Raw genomic sequence first — 17,527 nt, 5'->3', positions numbered from 1 at the left:
ATAAATTGCATACGACAACAAAATTAAATAGTCACACAACTTTGTTTATAAATGAGATATTCGATTCGTGTTAGAATTTATGTTAGTATGTAAATTGTTTTGTCTTTGGGTCCACTCGATTTCATTGCATGTATTGAATAAGGATTAAGTAAAAGGAAGTAATTTCCCCCACATTTGAATTAACATAGCACCGTTTGGTTAGGTGCAAAAAATGTTACTCATGATGATAGTATTTTTTAAGCAAAAAGGACAGCCCCATTTATTCCATATGAATATATGAGCGTAACGATATGACATCGTCAAACATGCTTTTTGGAGATTTTCTCTTGATGTCCATTTCATATAGAGTTGTGTACAGAAAAGCAATTTTAGTTAATAGTAAAGCATTTCACCAAATGACTTGTCCGCAATATATCAATGTAAGTTCTAGCACACCCACACAAATGTCTTGTAAATAGTTTTCAAAGGTAATATGCTTATTATTCCCAAAACTCAAACTAAATACTATGAACGCTTTTATTTTTATATCTGGAAGCATTTTAAAAAACAAATTTGTCTACAAATTGAAAATAATGTAACACAATTGAATCTTTAAGAAATATTGAAAAATTTTGTTTAATTATTTTATTTTTTATAACGTTATACTAGTTTATTATGGTATTAGTATTTTTATTAATGAATTTATGCCATATTTGTTGTTTTTATTTCGTCTTGGAACATCGTAACTTTTAGGACTATCCTAAGACACCTATTTATATATCCTAACTTTTGGACAAAATTAAGGACATATCTTATTTTAGGACACCTTCGTTAACCTGACTTAGGACTAAGACGTGTCCTAAGACCATCCTAAGACATGTCCTAGTCCTAGGACAGCTTCGTTGACACGGCCCCTGGATAATTAGTTTCCTGAAGTGTTAAATTATAAAAATATATATATATATACTAACCATATTACTGATGAATTATTATTTAAGAGAATATCGTTGTGAAATATGCAAATATTTTCTATTTTCAATACAATCGCAACAAATACATAATCAAATTTAAATTTAAAAAAAATATACAAAATAATACAATGAGTTTATTTACGTCTCACCATTAACATTACAAAACATAACATTATACATGAATACATAAATAAATATAAAATAGAAATGCCATTTTAAAAGAATTATGAGACAAAACATTGTAAAATCCGAATGAGCCACTGTGCTCCAATTGCCATACCCAAGTCAACGAATAATAACATTATTTTTTTTAACTTTCAAACCCGTTGCTATCAACAAATACTAAAACACGATGTATCGAGGCTTCCTTTCGATTTATCGAAAATTTAATAAAAAAAAAGCGAAAGAAATCAGAGGGACCAATTCTAAGCCTAACTGTTGTCAGGTTTAGTAATTAATTTTTCTTCTTTGTGAATTGAGAAACCAAATTATAGGCAAACATTTTCGTTGACCGTTTAGGCTTTTTGAGCATCCTGGATCCGCCACTGAATCCCTCAAACCCTAAATTGATATATCAGGCGCCCCTGAAAGTTTAGCATAACTATACAGCTCCGCATACCAAATTCGAATTGTCAATCAAATGAGAATCAACATCAAGCAGAAACAAACAACCTAAGTAATTATACAACTTTGATGTAGACATAAGTTATAAAATAACTAAAATTACAGATATAAGTATAACAAAGTTGTATGGTCTGAGTATGAAGCTGCCACTATCAAGACCTGAAAATAAAACCATATATCTGATTTAATGTTGAAAAACAGCGACACGAGCAAGCATCTTTGGTTTTTCTAATCTGTTGAAAATTACATTTAGTCTGAAAACAACTAACTGAAATATGGATCTCTGATTTCGTTATACTACAAATGAAGTTTAAAACAAAACCAGAGATCTATATTTTAATTAGAATTGTATGAAAAGTATTTCTTATTACCAGAGATGCTGAATAAATATGTACTGTTACTTTATACATTTTTGTAAGGGCATATCATGTTTTATATATGTCAAAATATCACACCTTAAGCGTATACGTTTGTTGTTTTAATATTTTAAAGGAATGTTTATCATTTTGCACATATTCCATTGGCCTTCTTTAAAACCAAATTACAAACTTTGATCTTCTATGATATCCCATCTTTACACTTTAAGATAAAGCTTCTTGGCAGACACTATATATATATATAAGAAAAGGGTTAATATGAAGCTGAGGTCGTTTGAAATACTTGTCTTAAAAAACTCAAATAAATAACATGGAATAATACATACCCGCCTTTAACCTTTCTGTACGAAAATGTGAATGCGTAAATAATGGAGGTTCGCCACTTTTATGATTTGTTGGTTTTGGTAAAGATTCTGAAGAAAAAGAATATTATTACAAATAAAGGATATATATGTCGTAAACGTCGACAAGACATCAATACAACAACAACAACCACAGTGTATACCAATTTTCGTGGATTGAGAAAAAAATCATTTTCTTGGATATTAATTTCGTGGTTTTGTCAATGTTTGCATATAAGCATATCGAAAATGTGTACTTTGTTGAATATTTAAATGTGTACATTTGTGGGTCGCCTACACCCGTGACAGCCACAAAAACTGATATTGCATAAATAAAAACTGATCCCGATTGTATTTTATTATTTCATATGGGAATTTTTTTTTCAACAGCTTCTAATATAAATGTTCGTTACCGGTATAAGAATCTTACACAGCAGTTATGTATTCGAGTACTCTTATTAACTGCCAAATATAAGTGTCAATTTATATTGTTCCTACTAAATTATATCCCATTGAATGTCGTTCGTGTGTTGACTATGACATATCATTCGTTTCGAACTTGTAACTAGCAGTAGCGAGAACATTTTGACTGTCTGCTTGTCATGCGTCCTTGTTTAAGTAATTGACCGACCATCCTACTGGTAGCAGTATTGTGCGGGCTTTTCATTGTGTTTTTTGATTTTTTTAACATATGGTATAGAATGTCAATTGGGGAGATTTGTGCCTTCACAGAACTTGTTTACTCAATCCAATTTTGTGTCTGTACAAAATCAGACTATCTAACCCACGTCAGTCGTTATTGTTTGTCTGGTTTTTTTTAAGAGTTCGGCTTTGGTGGTGAAGTGAAGTGAAGTGCCATGATTTATGCGACTCGTGTTATTTCATTTTATTTATTATTGATAAAATTGAGAATGGAAATGGGAAATGTGTCAAAGAGTCAACAACCCGACCAAAGAGCAGAAAACAGACGGAGACCACTGATGGTTCTTCAGTGATAATGTTAACTCCGAAATATATAAATGAACTAAAATTAATAAAAATACTAACCAATAACAAATTTTCTATACATATAATATATAGATGTATTTTTGTCGCAAGTAGTTTGTATTTGTTTATTTCAAATACCGGAACATTCGAGAAAACATGTGATTGTGAGGACAAACAGATTTCATGAAATTATTTTATGACCTCTTTGAATTTTTATTAATTTTTTAAATGTAAATTATTGTTTTATTACCTTTTCTGGGCAGTCGTTCTTTCTTTACATCAGGGGTAAATCCCTCACTCATTTGTAAAGACCTGCGTTTTGGTTGGCTATCCAGATTTATACCTAATTTCTTCGATAGTGGGACATCATTTGGTGGAAATTTCAATCCTTCTGGGAAATTATTATATTGACTTAATATTTGCCTTTTGCTGTTGGAACTTGTTGAATTTTTGCTTGGTTTTGGTTTTGTCTTTGTGTTTCTTTTACTAGAAGATTTTGTTAAAAAGTTAAAATTAGGAATTATTTGTTCATTTGAATCACTACTACTTTCAGATGAATAGTAATGATGAGGTTTTGTTCCTTCCCCGTGAAAATCATCGTCATAGATATCATCTTTTACATCGTCAAAATAATCGTCGACATCCGAAAGTTTCGATTTTATTCCTCTTTGTCCAAAGATTAACCTATTCTCATTTGAATCATATTCGTCGAAAACGGCTTTATTTGTTCGAAATCTATTATTGACCATGCCAAATTCTTCACTCGAGCTATCAGAATCGGTTCTAATTAAGTGTCTCTGTTTTCCAAATTTTTTGTATTTAAGTAAGTTTTCATTTATATCATCAAAAGCATCATTTTCAAAACCGTTGCTGTAAAATCCATCATCAAGATCGTCGAATTCCATCAAATCGTCATCGTACAAATCGTCGTTATCAAAGAAGAAAGGGTTGACGGGTCCATTGAAAATTCTATTCAGATAATTTCCACCATTTGACATTCTATTCAGATAACTTTGCCGGTTTGACATTCTATTCGGATAATTTCCCCTGTTTGACATTCTATTTTGATAATTTCCCCCGTTTGACATTCTATTCGGATAATTTCCCCCGTTTGCCATTCTATTCAGGTAACTGTGGCCGTTTGACATTCTATTCGGATAATTCACACCATTTGACATCATATTCATATAATTTCCATGAAGGTAACGGCTTTTCATGATATCTTCTAAATCAGGTAATTCATTGTCGAAATCGTATATATCGTCAAAGTAATCGTCGAGATCGGCTCCAAAATTTCTAATTGGGAATGCAGGTTTGTAGTGTGCTGCGTTAATGCTTTTGTTACTTGAGTGCATGCGCACGATTTTCCTATCGCTCTCATCAGAGCTGTCTCTACTGTTGTCTGCTATTTCACTTGAATATGAATCAAAATCATTGACCTCTGCAGATTCAAAATGGCCCCTGATATGGTTATTTACATAACTTTCATCATATTCAATTTCGTCATTTTCCGATGTAAAATCTTCATCCTCGTCATCATTTCCCCTATCAATGTAATCGTTTAGTGAAAATTTTCCAAATCTAGATGAAAATTGTCGATTTCGTCTATCTCTTACACCGGCATTAAATCGAGATCTGTACGTTTGCCTGTTGCCAATTCGACTGTCGCCTTTGTCATCAAAGACATCATCTCCTATATCATCCCTTTCGCGTCTATTTTGTTCGTCAAAATCGTCATATAAATCATCTTTCTTTCCACCTTTGAATGCCTTCTGACGTATTTTATTTCGTCTGGTTTCTCCGAAATCATCAAATTTATCATCTATTTTTCGTTCTTTTCCTTTTTTCATTTTCTCACCAATATCATCGTAAATATCGTCAGGTTTATTACGTTTACTATTTTTTCTTTTTCTTGATTTTTCTCTCATGTCATCGAATTGGTCGTCTTTGGTGGTGTGTTTATTTGCTCTAGCCTTCATTTTCTCTCCAAAATCATCGAATTGATCGTCTTTCTTTGTGTTCTTATTTCTTTTGGCGGCCATTTTCTCTCCAAGATCATCATACAGGTCGTCTGTTCTTTGTGCCTTTTTGATTTTGTTATTTTCAAAATAAGAGACTTGCACATCTGAAATGAAATAGAAAATATCTTTCTTAATTTGGTATCGATAGCTCTGTGCTTGATTGCTAGTTTCGATCCTTCCACATGAACTCGAAGTTGTAATGCAACACTTGACATTTATATTTTGTTTTTATTTAAACAAATGTACAATAAATATCAGGTGTCAGTTGCTTTAAAACGTACATAATGGCAATCATACCACATTTTGTTATTACAACAGGGTTGGGTAATCTTGAACAATATTCAGAACATATAGAAAGGCAAGATATGAATGATAAATATCATGGCTTTGAGGAAAACAACGGACATATGGGGTTTTCAAGTTCTAGTGCCAAATGTTGATTTCAAGTCTTTGCTCAGCAAATGCCATACAGACGATTTATTTCAATGCTGCTAGGGCATAAAAAAAACGGACAAAAATTCCAATAAATATAGAAATAAAATGAAAGCTTAGAACGAGAATTATACTTACCAATTGGTTCCTCCCATGGGTTTTTATGACAGGTTAAACTGTATCTTGACAGAACTTGCTTAACGTGGTTGTCATGGATACATGTAGCGGACAATTTTCTCAAACACACCAAATAACTTTGTAAAGACCTGTTTAAAATAAATAAGACATAATCAACACATATATTTTTTACGAGAAATACAATGCATGCAAAATAATTTTGCTGCATTATCTTTTCCATAAAATAATAAGATGATGTAGTGTGATTGACAATGAGACCACTGTTCACCAAAGACCAATAGACGGACACGTAGAAGGTAAGCAACACTAAATCATCATATGCCTATATGCATAAAACTTTTTAACTGAAGTGTTCCCGTTATGTAAAAATAATGAAGAATAACAAACATGATAAACAGCAACAAACTACAACAATGTATATTTATTTTCTGCAGCTATCTTTTCCGTGATTATTTATTTTGTTGCAAGTACTTTTCCATTTCCCCCCAATATATGACTATATATTGATATAATTATTGATAACGCTGAGAACTGCATTTGGTGACTAGAAAACAACCAAAGAAAAGCGTCAAAGAAAATGATAAATTATTGGTCATTTTAAAAGTGTAATTATCCACTGTTTTATGATAGCGTTGCTTCGATAATACATTTACCTGCAAAAGATATATTTATCTTTATTAAATGAATTTTCTGCTGTTCTCCGTTGTGTTCCACATTTGTATAAATCGCATCCTTTGCTCAGATCAACTGAAAGAGAAGAAGTAAATGTCATAATAGAAGAAAAGGCACCAACATCGTTTAATATAAAATGTGTAGATGTGATTTGATTACCAATTAGATAACTCTTCACAAGAGACCAAATGACACAGAAATTAACAATTATTGGTTCTTTTTATGTTCATTTTTAAATAAATATGAATGGTAAAATCTTATTTACAAGAATAACACTCTTATTACAGGATCAAGCAATAAATGATAAAATACAAACATAAGCAAAAATACAACAAATCATCTTTTAACTAAATTAAAAAAATGTAAGGGGATATATCATGTATTGCACTGAACTAGTATGACAATCGGCAACATCTCTTTATAAGGGTTCTGAAGCCCCCAGTTTTAAATAAAGACTCCAATATGGAAAACAAGCTCAGTGTTGGGAATAAGAATGTGTATTAATTTATCAAATGGTTCAACATCTTGAAATGATGGTACGTTGTCTCTTGGATAGCCAAAATAATTTGAACGTAAAGAAAAATTGATGTTTCGAATAACTAGGACTCGGCATTTTCACATAATATTTGTATATATAGCAAATAGATAGATGGAAGCAATTTTTGTGTCTATAAAGTTAAGACTGGTCAAGTATCGAAACAACCGTTGAACAGCTATAGTGTGCTGAAATATCTACAGTTGTACCGTGTATATAGACATGTTTTAAGATACAATTTTAATTCATACGTGTTACGAACTAATATGCAATGTTCCATCTACTTTTGGGAAGAAATGCAACACGTTATTTTTTCTTTTAAAGAATAAATCAACATTCAGATATATTAAAAAAAGAAAAGAAGAAAAACTTACCATAATATAAAAGAAGGATAATAAAAACTTTCCGTTCAAAACTGTACATTACTTTCGACTTTAAAAAACTGTATACTTATGAGAAAGAAGAAACAAATCGATGTACACCCTTTTTGACACTCATCAAATCCTAATGTGCATTAATATGATGTAAAATTGACATGTACATAATTGTCCATTATTATACCCTGCATTTAATAGTTACATGTATACAAAGAAACTTACATGCGATACTGATGAATAATACTGTTAATGTTGTCTATATATATACGGAAAGTCTTATAACACGTCTACGTTTTATTCTTTATTTTTGTACCCCCCTTTCCCAACCTTTTTCCTAAAAGTTCAAAGGAGATATCTTAGCCTTGAAATGAAATAATTACTGAAACTTGAAAATAATCGATCCATTGGTTCCTAGTCTAAAATAATGAAGTATTTAAGTCGTTTATCCAACGATTTATAGAAAAGAACAGAAAAGGAACAGAAAGGTATACGTACCGAAAAGGACAAAAACAAAAGAACAGAAAAGGAGCCAAAAGGATATATATATATATTCTATTTCATTTCTATCTACACACGAAGCGTGTACATTTTAAAGGGACTTATGGACACCAATAAAAAAAGAAGAAAAACCCTGGTATACTGGTTATTCAGTACAAAAAATGATATATGTACAAGTTCCCATTTGTGCACTGTACAATATAGTTTATAAATGTTAAACATCATAAAACAAAATGTTTCTTATGATAAATAAACCTAAGACTTGTATTCGCATAGTATCGAAATACAATAAACATTTTCATAAAATAATGTCGTTATTTTTAGATATTACTCTTTGAATTTAAAAAGAAATATGAAGGAATAGAAAACCAGAACCAAGATACTGCAAGTCCCAGATGCGACAAACTGTCATTAAATAAATTTAAAAAAATTAATTATCGAAAAGTATTATAGATTTCAAGAAAACCTTATAGAGAAAATGAATTAACCATATACAACCAACAAAAAAGTTAGGATCATAACTCAAATTGAAAAATTTGACAGTATCCTAAATCATATTGTTTTAAAATTTTATAAGTATTTGCCTATTCTCATCTTTTTTTGGGGCATAATATCGACATAGAATTTCTTCTAAAGTTCATTAAGTTGAATGAGAAAGGGTATCAGAGAGGTATAGTAAGATGCATGAAGTAGAAAGAGAAATTAAACAAGAGATCTTAGCAGAAATAGGAAAGGCACACGGAGATTGTCCTTTTTATTCCATTTCTGTTCTTTCGGTAAATCATCCGATTCGCTCTGTTCTGTAAGTCCTTGGACCCTTTTAAGTTCTATATTGGTAGAAATAATCAAACAGGCAATACCAAAATTATTCACAAATTAGAAATTTTGTGTTTTATGACGCCCTGATGACATTAGTAGTTGACACATTATTATGTAAAAATTGCCAGATATTTGTTCAATTTTGATCAAGTTTTGTACACTTTATGATTTATTTAGTATGCTACTATAATTATACTATAAAACACATTAAAGATATGAACTATCATAGATATCATGACGTTACAGTATTTTAGCATGGAGTCGAATGTTGAGGGAAACAGTTGTAAAAGATGAGTTATATTAGTCATATTTTTAGAAGATCTTTACCTTATTTAAACTTTTTACCAAGAGAAATTTACAATGGCCATTTACATGAAAACTTTCCTTAGTTTGAGATCTGGAGGCAAACTGGGTGTTTTCATTTCTGTATTCTTTTAATTCTATTGCAGATCTTCTTCTTCTACGTAAGGAACCGAATTTAATAGTTGATATGATGTATTAGGTCCCTCGAAAACTATATACAGTGTCGGACAACCCAGAAACTTTTCTCTTCGCTATCTACATCTAAAACGTTCGCTATATATATGTACCATTAAAACTATGCACCGAGGATGTTACTGTTTAGATTTTGGCAGAGCATGCCTTCAGGGCAGCCTAGCTTCTGAATCCATCAACTGTGTCTGGCTGATCACGGTAGCTGATGTTGGCAGTTGGTTCCAGTTCCTGATTGCCCTTGGGAAAATGTTTTTTTATGTACTTCTTATTGGCTTGTCTGAATTTCCTTTGTACTTCTGGACTTAGTCTCTTTTGTCTGTCTTGGTCCTCAAGTTGGTGGCACCGCCCCTTGGTCACGGTCTGTTGCAGTAGGGAAACTTTACACTTTTCTCAAAACCTGCTACGTACTGTGGTGCATGTTATTCCTGTGAACAGACTTGAACTCTTGTTACATTAATGACCTTTTATGTCTTTTCTATGCAATCAAATACGAGGAGGTTTGTTAAAATCAAGTCGGAGTTGACTTATTTATTTAAATTTAACATATTATCTGCGATGATCATTCTATATCAATATGTAATTTGTGTATTAACTTAATATAATTTAAAATACTGTTTTTTACATTGACATAAAAAAAATTATTTGTTAAATCAACTTAAATGTCTATGCCCCTCCTAGGAATGGCGGGTCCTAGTTTGTAATATAAAAAATCTTGTCTTTTATATGATACAATATTTTCCGGATTTTCGAGTTCATTTCCTGAATACTTTCTAAAATTCTATTTATTACACCGTTTCCTGTTAATTTATTTTTTGTTGACTGTTGCCTTGCGGCATGGACAACTTGTTTTAACGCGTAAAAAAATAATTAAACAGTTTAAGATTATTGCTTTTCCTTGGAAACATTTGTTCTACACAAAAGAAAGGAAATATTGTTTTAAAGGTAAGAGACAGATCTTTAATCAGCTGTTATTCTAATCAACAATGTCAATTATGATGTTCTTCTCATCAATAATTTATGATCATGATGATGTTCCAGTTTTACACATGTTACACTGACACGAGAAACACCTTCCTAGCACTTGTTTTATATCCTTGGCAAGATCTACTATCCCTTGTAATACATCATTTCTGGAATCATGTCTTTCCCTAGTTAAAATATGGAAAAATAAAGGTTGGCAGGTAGGTGAAACTTACATAAATGGAGAGATAAATGAAAAATGAACAGATTGATGCCCGATTTATATAATTCCAAGGCCCTCAATCGACACCTGAAGCGACGAAGCAGCGCATCTATTTTGGGTGGGCAAATATCCACTTTTTGATATGGGACGAGCTCTGACATCCCACGGCCCCAGCTTGTCTGGCAAAACAGCCGTTGGGCCTCAGAGTAATCTCCGACTAGTCTTTCCCCACCACTGAAAAAGATCGTCAAATTTTGCTTGCCTTTAGCATGTTTAGTTTAAAAATATTTATTTATAGTGGATTGGGAAACAAGTTTTGCAACTTATAATATGAGGCAGGCATTACCTGTGAAAGGGGACGAAGTCTGTATGATTTTTTTTAATTCAAACATATCTGAATTCCAAAACGGAAATACCGTAACGTTTCCGATTTTGGTTTTGTTGTGAGGGATTTTAGTTGTGACGTTATTTAAGTTATGACGTCATATGCAATGTAAACAAAGGAACGCTATCATTAGGTAACGTTTTTTCATATCAAGGAATTATTAAAAATGAAATTGATATTGCGTTCCTTCCTATTTTATACTAGACTGATAAATATATGTTTTACTCAAAGTTTCATGCAAAGGAGACTGGAAAAAGGAAGTACATTGTAGATTTCTGTGCAGATGCCGGAATTCAAAACATGACATAAAAAAAATTGAACGATTTTGAGTTCATTAGTACAATGAAAATTTCGGGAAAATTTTCCCGATTTTTTTTTTTTATTGAATTTTCTACTGTTATTGGGAACTTTGTCCCCATATTAATCCCTTTCCACTTTGCGGGTGCAAGTGCTGCCTTGTAGCGGCATTAGCCTGCTCTTATTCAAAATCTACAAGGGTGTCTTTAATGTGCAAGAGATATGGCTCTCTCTTTAAGATGTCACTAACCAGATAGAAGGCACGCCTGTACCCTAACTCTATTAAAAGTTTCCAGCACTTTCAGAATTGTCATTCTGTAGGGCAGTATAGAAATAATTTACCTGTAGATACAAGGCTCAAGCTACCATACTACTGGGGCAACAAAGCTGCTTTCCTGGCCGTCACTTCCCTTAACCTGACTGTCAAAAGCGAAATCTAGTTGCCCTGTTGTTTATGTAGTCCGAGATTACTCCGACGTCCAACAGCTGTTTTGCCAGACAAGCTTGGGCCGTGGGACGTCAGAGCTTGTCCCATATCAAAAAGTGGATATTTGCCCACCCAAAATAGATGCGCTACTTCGTCGCCTCTGGTGCCGACTGACGGCCTTGGAATTATATGAATCGGGCATCAATCTGTTCATTTTTCATTTATCTCTTCATTTACATTTCACCTACATGTACCTGCCAACCTTTATTTTTCCATATTTTAACAGTTTTCACAGAGGCCCATCGATTTCTGCATCTTGACTTTCACTTTCAAATGGACGTCAAGTTACAAGAGAGTTCGTTGCACTCGAGACACAAATATGCAAATATTTATATTTATTTCACCTCCTTTATAGGAGATCGATGTTTAACATTTAAAAAAATGTAGTAGCCAACCACAGTTTTTCACCTCCTTTACAGGAGATCGGTATAAAGCATTTAGTTCCGACCTTGATAACAGTCGGAAGGTCTCAGACATTTGGATAACTTGCATCGTAAATGAACGAGGTGTTACATTATGGTCATTTGCATAAATCATCACTGTTTTCTCGTGGTCACGTGATAATCTTTGAAAATGAAAGGCAAAATGCAGAAATCGATGGGTCACTGTGAAAACTGTCTAATTATGAGAAAATAAAGGTTGGCAGGTACATTTTTTTACATGTAGGTGAAACTTACATAAATGAAGAGATAAATGAAAAATGAACAGATTGATGCCCGATTTATATAATTCCAAGGCCGTCAGTCGGCACCAGAAGCGACGAAGCAGTGCATCTATTTTGGGTGGGCAAATATCCACTTTTTGATATGGGACGAGCTCTGACGTCCCACGGCCCCAGCTTGTCTGGTAAAACAGCCTTTGGACGTCAGAGTAATCTCTGACTATTGTTTATGGTACTCGCTTTCAGTCACTTCCCTCATCGGCAATATTTAACTTTTACCAATAGCAACAGTACCAGCTATGACCGAAACCCAGATTCTTAAGATAATGACTAGGGACCCATGACCTCACAGCTGACGGAGGGATATTGATCCCAAAATGAAAAAAAAATGCATTCCACGCAAATTAACATACTTTTGGTTAAATCTACTTGAGTGATGTATATCATGTATATCTATCAAATCAAATCAAAGTTTTATTTATTGTCGATACATAGTAAACAAAGTAGTGAGTTTTTAAAATCAACATCTATGTATATCAGTGTTTCAGCTAGGCCCTTTTCTCAGGGAGGTCCGCCCGCCCTTTCCTGAGTGCTGCCCTGTGCCCTTTTTACAGTTCACAGGTCCGCCCGCCCTTTCCTGAGTGCTGCCCTGTGCCCTTTTTACAGTTTCCAGGGCGCCCTGTCTTTTTGAAGATGGATTTCTTATTATTATGTTCCCTTTGATATGATCCGCCAATTACATGAAAATTTTACAAAATTTACCTGGCAACAAGTTTAAAACCCCAAACTAAACAACGGTAACAACAGGTGTCATAATCTGTTGTTACTGCTAATCAGTTTATAGGATGGGTCATTAATGATCATCAACATTAATTCAGTCAAATAGAATCAGCCAGTCGGCATTTGTCTTTGAAGCAATGTTCGTACAACAATTTGCAATGTTTACGTTAGTTTCATGGAGAACGTAATTGACAGGCAAGTCGAAAACCATAATCAACTTGTTCAAAACATTGTTTTACATGTGTTCCTTAAATTATAAATTGAAAAAAATGTCATTCATGTTATACATTTTTGGAAGCAATTGGAAAAAAAAATCAGCAAAAATTAAAATGACACAAAAAATATTTACATCAAGATTTCATTTTATTTTCAGTGTAATGAGAAGCAATGGCTGGTGCTGTTAAGTGGAAAATAAGTAAGTAAAGATAGTTTTGGTATTTAAGACCAATAATTAGTTCAATTTAGACAGTATTTAAAAAAAACCAGTACAATCAATGTATGTTTGAATGGTTTTACAAATTGTGACTTGAATGGAGAGTTGTAGCATTGGCGCTCATACCACATCTTCTTGTATCTATGTACAAAAAATCATTACATTTAAAATTGATTTTTGGGTCTACTTACAATATAGTACTAATTATATACATAAACCATTTTATTTTTCGCTGCCTGATGAATACCACATTTTTCTATAACATCTATGGGTTTGTTTAAGGGATGGGGGATCATGATGTGTCCATAATAAGTTACTTAATGCAAAAACTGTTGAGATACATACTTCTTAACCATTAATTGCCACCTTTAACCTACAGGTATTCTGATTGTCATGACAAAGTCTTTCCATTCAGAAGGACATTTTTTTTATGCCCCACCTACGATAGTAGAGGGGCATTATGTTTTCTGGTCTGTGCTTCCGTTCGTCCGTCCGTTCTTTCGTCTGTGCGTCTGTTCAGGTTAAAGTTTTTAGTCAAGGTAGTTTTTGATGAAGCTGAAGTCCAATCAATTTGAAACTTAGTACACTTGTTGCTTATGATATGATCTTTCTAATTTTAAAGCCAAATTAGACTTTTGACATCAATTTCACGGTCCACTGAACATAGAAAATGAAAGTGGGAGTTTCAGGTTAAAGTTTTTGGTCAAGGTAGTTTTTGATGAAGCTGAAGTCCAATCAACTTGAAACTTAGTACACTTGTTGCTTATGATATAATCTTTCTAATTTTAAAGCCAAATTAGACTTTTGACCCCAATTTTACGGTCCACTGAACATAGAATATGAAAGTGGGAGTTTCAGGTTAAAGTTTTTGGTCAAGGTAGTTTTTGATGAAGCTGAAGTCCAATCAACTTGAAACTTAGTTCACTTGTTGCTTATGATATGATCTTTCTAATTTTAAAGCCAAATTAGACTTTTGACCCAAATTTCACGGTCCACTGAACATAGAAAATGAAAGGGGAAGTTTCAGGTGATAGTTTGTCAAGGTAGTTTTTGATGAAGCTGAAGTCCAATCAACTTGAAACTTAGTACACTTGTTGCTTATGATATGATCTTTCTAATTTTAAAGCCAAATTAGACTTTTGACCCCAATTTCACGGTTCACTAAACATAGAAAATGAAAGTGGGAGTTTCAGGTTAAAGTTTTTGTTCAAGGTAGTTTTTGATGAAATTGAAGTCCAATCAACTTGAAACTTAGTACATATGTTCCCTATAGTATAATCTTTCTAATTTTAATGCCAAATTACATTATTACCCAATAATTACTGTCCATGGAACATGGAAAAGGATAGTGCGAGTGGGGCATCCGTGTACTTTGGACACATTCTTTTTTACTTTTAGTTTACATTATTTACAATGCATAGACATCATGATAGATGAATAAGAGAAAAAGGTTTTTACTCATCTAAAAAAATCCTCCTAATAACATGTACATGTAGTCAGAGCTCATTGGAATCAATTAGAATTTTGTGAATCTTTTTCAGTTCTGATGATTCCATGTGAAAATATTTTTTTGCAGTTGTCTCCCTTGTAACTGTCAAGAATTTAAAACATTCACATATAAACAAATAAATTGTTTAACAACTACGAGAAAAAAAATAGCAAATTCTGTCTATAATTTGAGTTTATTTTATTATATTTGACAATACTTTACTCAAAGGTTGAACATTTAGGATAATTAGTTCTGAAAGTCTTCCGAAGGTGGAAACAATAATTTCCAATTTAAAATTAAACTTTCTGCAATTCTGTGAAATTTTCAAAATTAATATGCCCTAAAAAAAAAAAATTTTAACATGAATTATCAAATACTCATGAACTATTTTGCCTGGTATTCAAATGATCACTATATAAATGATCAAATACTCATGAACAGTTTTGTTTAAGTAATTACATGTATCACTGTAAAAATTATCAAATGCTCATGAACTATTTTTTTCTGGTATTTAAATAATCACTATAAAAACAGCCAAGTAATCACTTAATCAAAAACTATCAACAAAATAATTTGCATGTAGCATGGTATTTTATAATTTTTTGGTTTGCATGTTAGATTGGCAGTTTTTATACGACCGCAAAAATTGAAAATTTTTTGGTCGTATATTGGTATGATGTTGGCGTCGTCGTCTGCGTCATCGTCTGCGTAGTCGTCGTTGTCGTCCGAATACTTTTAGTTTTCGCACTCTAACTTTAGTAAATGTGAATAGAAATCTATGAAATTTGAACACAAGGTTTATTACCACAAAAGGAAGGTTGGGAGTGATTTTGGAAGTTTTGGTCCCAACATTTTAGGAATTAGGGGCCAAAAAGGGCCCAAATAAGCATCATACACAAGAATTGCGGACAGCTCAGCTGGATGGCCTTATCAACTATCCCACAGAGAGCAGTTATCATTGAATTTTTTTTAACGTTATTGTCTACGGGGAATTATGACCACTAGTTAAATAAACGAATACTATGCCTATACTATAGATATCATATAAAATTAACAAATTATAAAGATTGCACCATTTTTCTAGCTTTAAAATAGTGTAATAAAATTCACTTTATCTTGAAATTTACTGGTGTCCTCATCGTGTTGAACGTTGGGTCATCTTCTGGTTGAATATATAGCAAATACGAGGTATACATGTCTACTAAAAAAATCATATTTAATTCATTTTTTATTGTAAATTAAATTAATACGTTATACAATATTGGCAAAACGTTTTCCTATCAAATGGTATAAAAAATATCATTTTAAAATAATGTTTACTGGTGTCCCTATGCTTTTAAAAGTGGAACTTCATATTTTTTTGTTATACAACGTATATTCAGACAACTAGGATTGACCGTATTCAAAGACAAATTGTGGTTGGTGTTATAAGTTGAATTCTCCATTTTATGATGTGAATTTCCTTTTTTTGACATCCATTATTTGAAATATCTAGTTAGGTTTTAAGCAATACCATTAATTTCTGTTATACCAAAGATGTCTTTAAAGTAACATCAAAGTTAAGTAGTGTGGTTCTGTCGACATATTTGAGAAAAGTACAGAAAAAGGATTTTTTTTCTAAAAAAGGCTTTGTCTTAATAAACTTATTTAGTTTCAAGTAACAATAGCATTAATTTGTTATCAATTAATTGAATACACAAAATCTGAAAAATTAAATTGAAATAGAATATAGATGCCAACGTGAAATTTTAATGTTATTCAAAACATAAACAATGAATGAAAATGACAAAATACATCGGAAATCGTTTTTAAGAAAAGCTCCATAATAATCGATCTAAATATGGAAGTATTATATAATACATTTTGTACTTCCATGATCTTAACTGCCATATAAACACAAATGTGTCAATATTTACATAGTATATAAGCGTCCCATGGGGCCACGACAAATCCTTTCCAGTGCTGTATCCCAAATTAATACCATATGTTGCTATTTTATCTTATCATGGAAGTATTATATTGAAAATAAAGTATTTCACACACAGGCTCTTATTGAGTGCCCCCTTTTTTTTCATTTTATTTTGGTTAAGTTTTATTTGAAAATATTCTTTTCATATTTCATTTTTTTTCTTTCTTGTATAACTCTTATTCTGGCGATATAACCATACTTATTTATATTTGTTGTTTTCTATTCTTTTGTATAAGGGCATTCTTATTTCTACACATAAGAATATACAGAGGGTTATACATAAAAAAAAACGTATTTTATTAAGTGAAAATAAATTTAGAAACGTTGAAATATGAACGAATATTTTCAAAAATTGATTAAACAAACAATAAAAAAGGAGTGAACTAAACGAGCACCTGACTTTCGGATGTCATGACATTCCTTATTGACAAATGTTTTTGCGCTATTAGATATTTTGTTTCTGTTTTGAATTATTTCCGTGTATTTGCTTACTGACAGCGGTTGTTGGAAATACTTGACCAATAAACCCACAGGAGGGTTACAATCTTTCCTAAATCACAACAATTTTGTGTCAGGA

General features: G+C 32.2%; 2 protein-coding genes across 2 annotated transcripts in view; one reads left to right on the top strand and one right to left on the bottom strand.

Annotated features, from left to right (window-relative positions):
• Nucleotides 1–1,070: 1,070 nt before the first annotated feature.
• Nucleotides 1,071–7,564, bottom strand: LOC143072140 (uncharacterized). Its single transcript, XM_076246951.1, has 6 exons — nucleotides 7,452–7,564; nucleotides 6,524–6,617; nucleotides 5,871–5,998; nucleotides 3,530–5,404; nucleotides 2,278–2,364; nucleotides 1,071–1,733 (listed from the first exon to the last, which is right to left on the bottom strand). Exons 1-6 carry the CDS (start codon nucleotides 7,498–7,500, stop codon nucleotides 1,657–1,659), a joined length of 2,310 nt encoding a protein of 769 aa, XP_076103066.1. The 5' UTR covers nucleotides 7,501–7,564; the 3' UTR covers nucleotides 1,071–1,656.
• A 2,502-nt stretch (nucleotides 7,565–10,066) lies between these two features.
• The window catches only part of LOC143072143 (galactoside alpha-(1,2)-fucosyltransferase 2-like), a 16,385-nt gene continuing 8,924 nt past the window's right edge, over nucleotides 10,067–17,527 (top strand). Inside the window, exons 1-2 of the mRNA XM_076246956.1 lie at nucleotides 10,067–10,208; nucleotides 13,433–13,474. The gene's annotated coding sequence lies outside the window, so the exon portion shown is untranslated. The remainder of the gene's footprint in view (nucleotides 10,209–13,432; nucleotides 13,475–17,527) is intronic.

This window comes from Mytilus galloprovincialis, chromosome 4, assembly GCF_965363235.1.
Source record: "Mytilus galloprovincialis chromosome 4, xbMytGall1.hap1.1, whole genome shotgun sequence".
Lineage (NCBI taxonomy): Eukaryota > Metazoa > Mollusca > Bivalvia > Mytilida > Mytilidae > Mytilus > Mytilus galloprovincialis.
The sequence above is the reverse complement of the archived record's forward strand: the minus strand, read 5'-3'. Positions and strand labels throughout refer to the sequence as shown.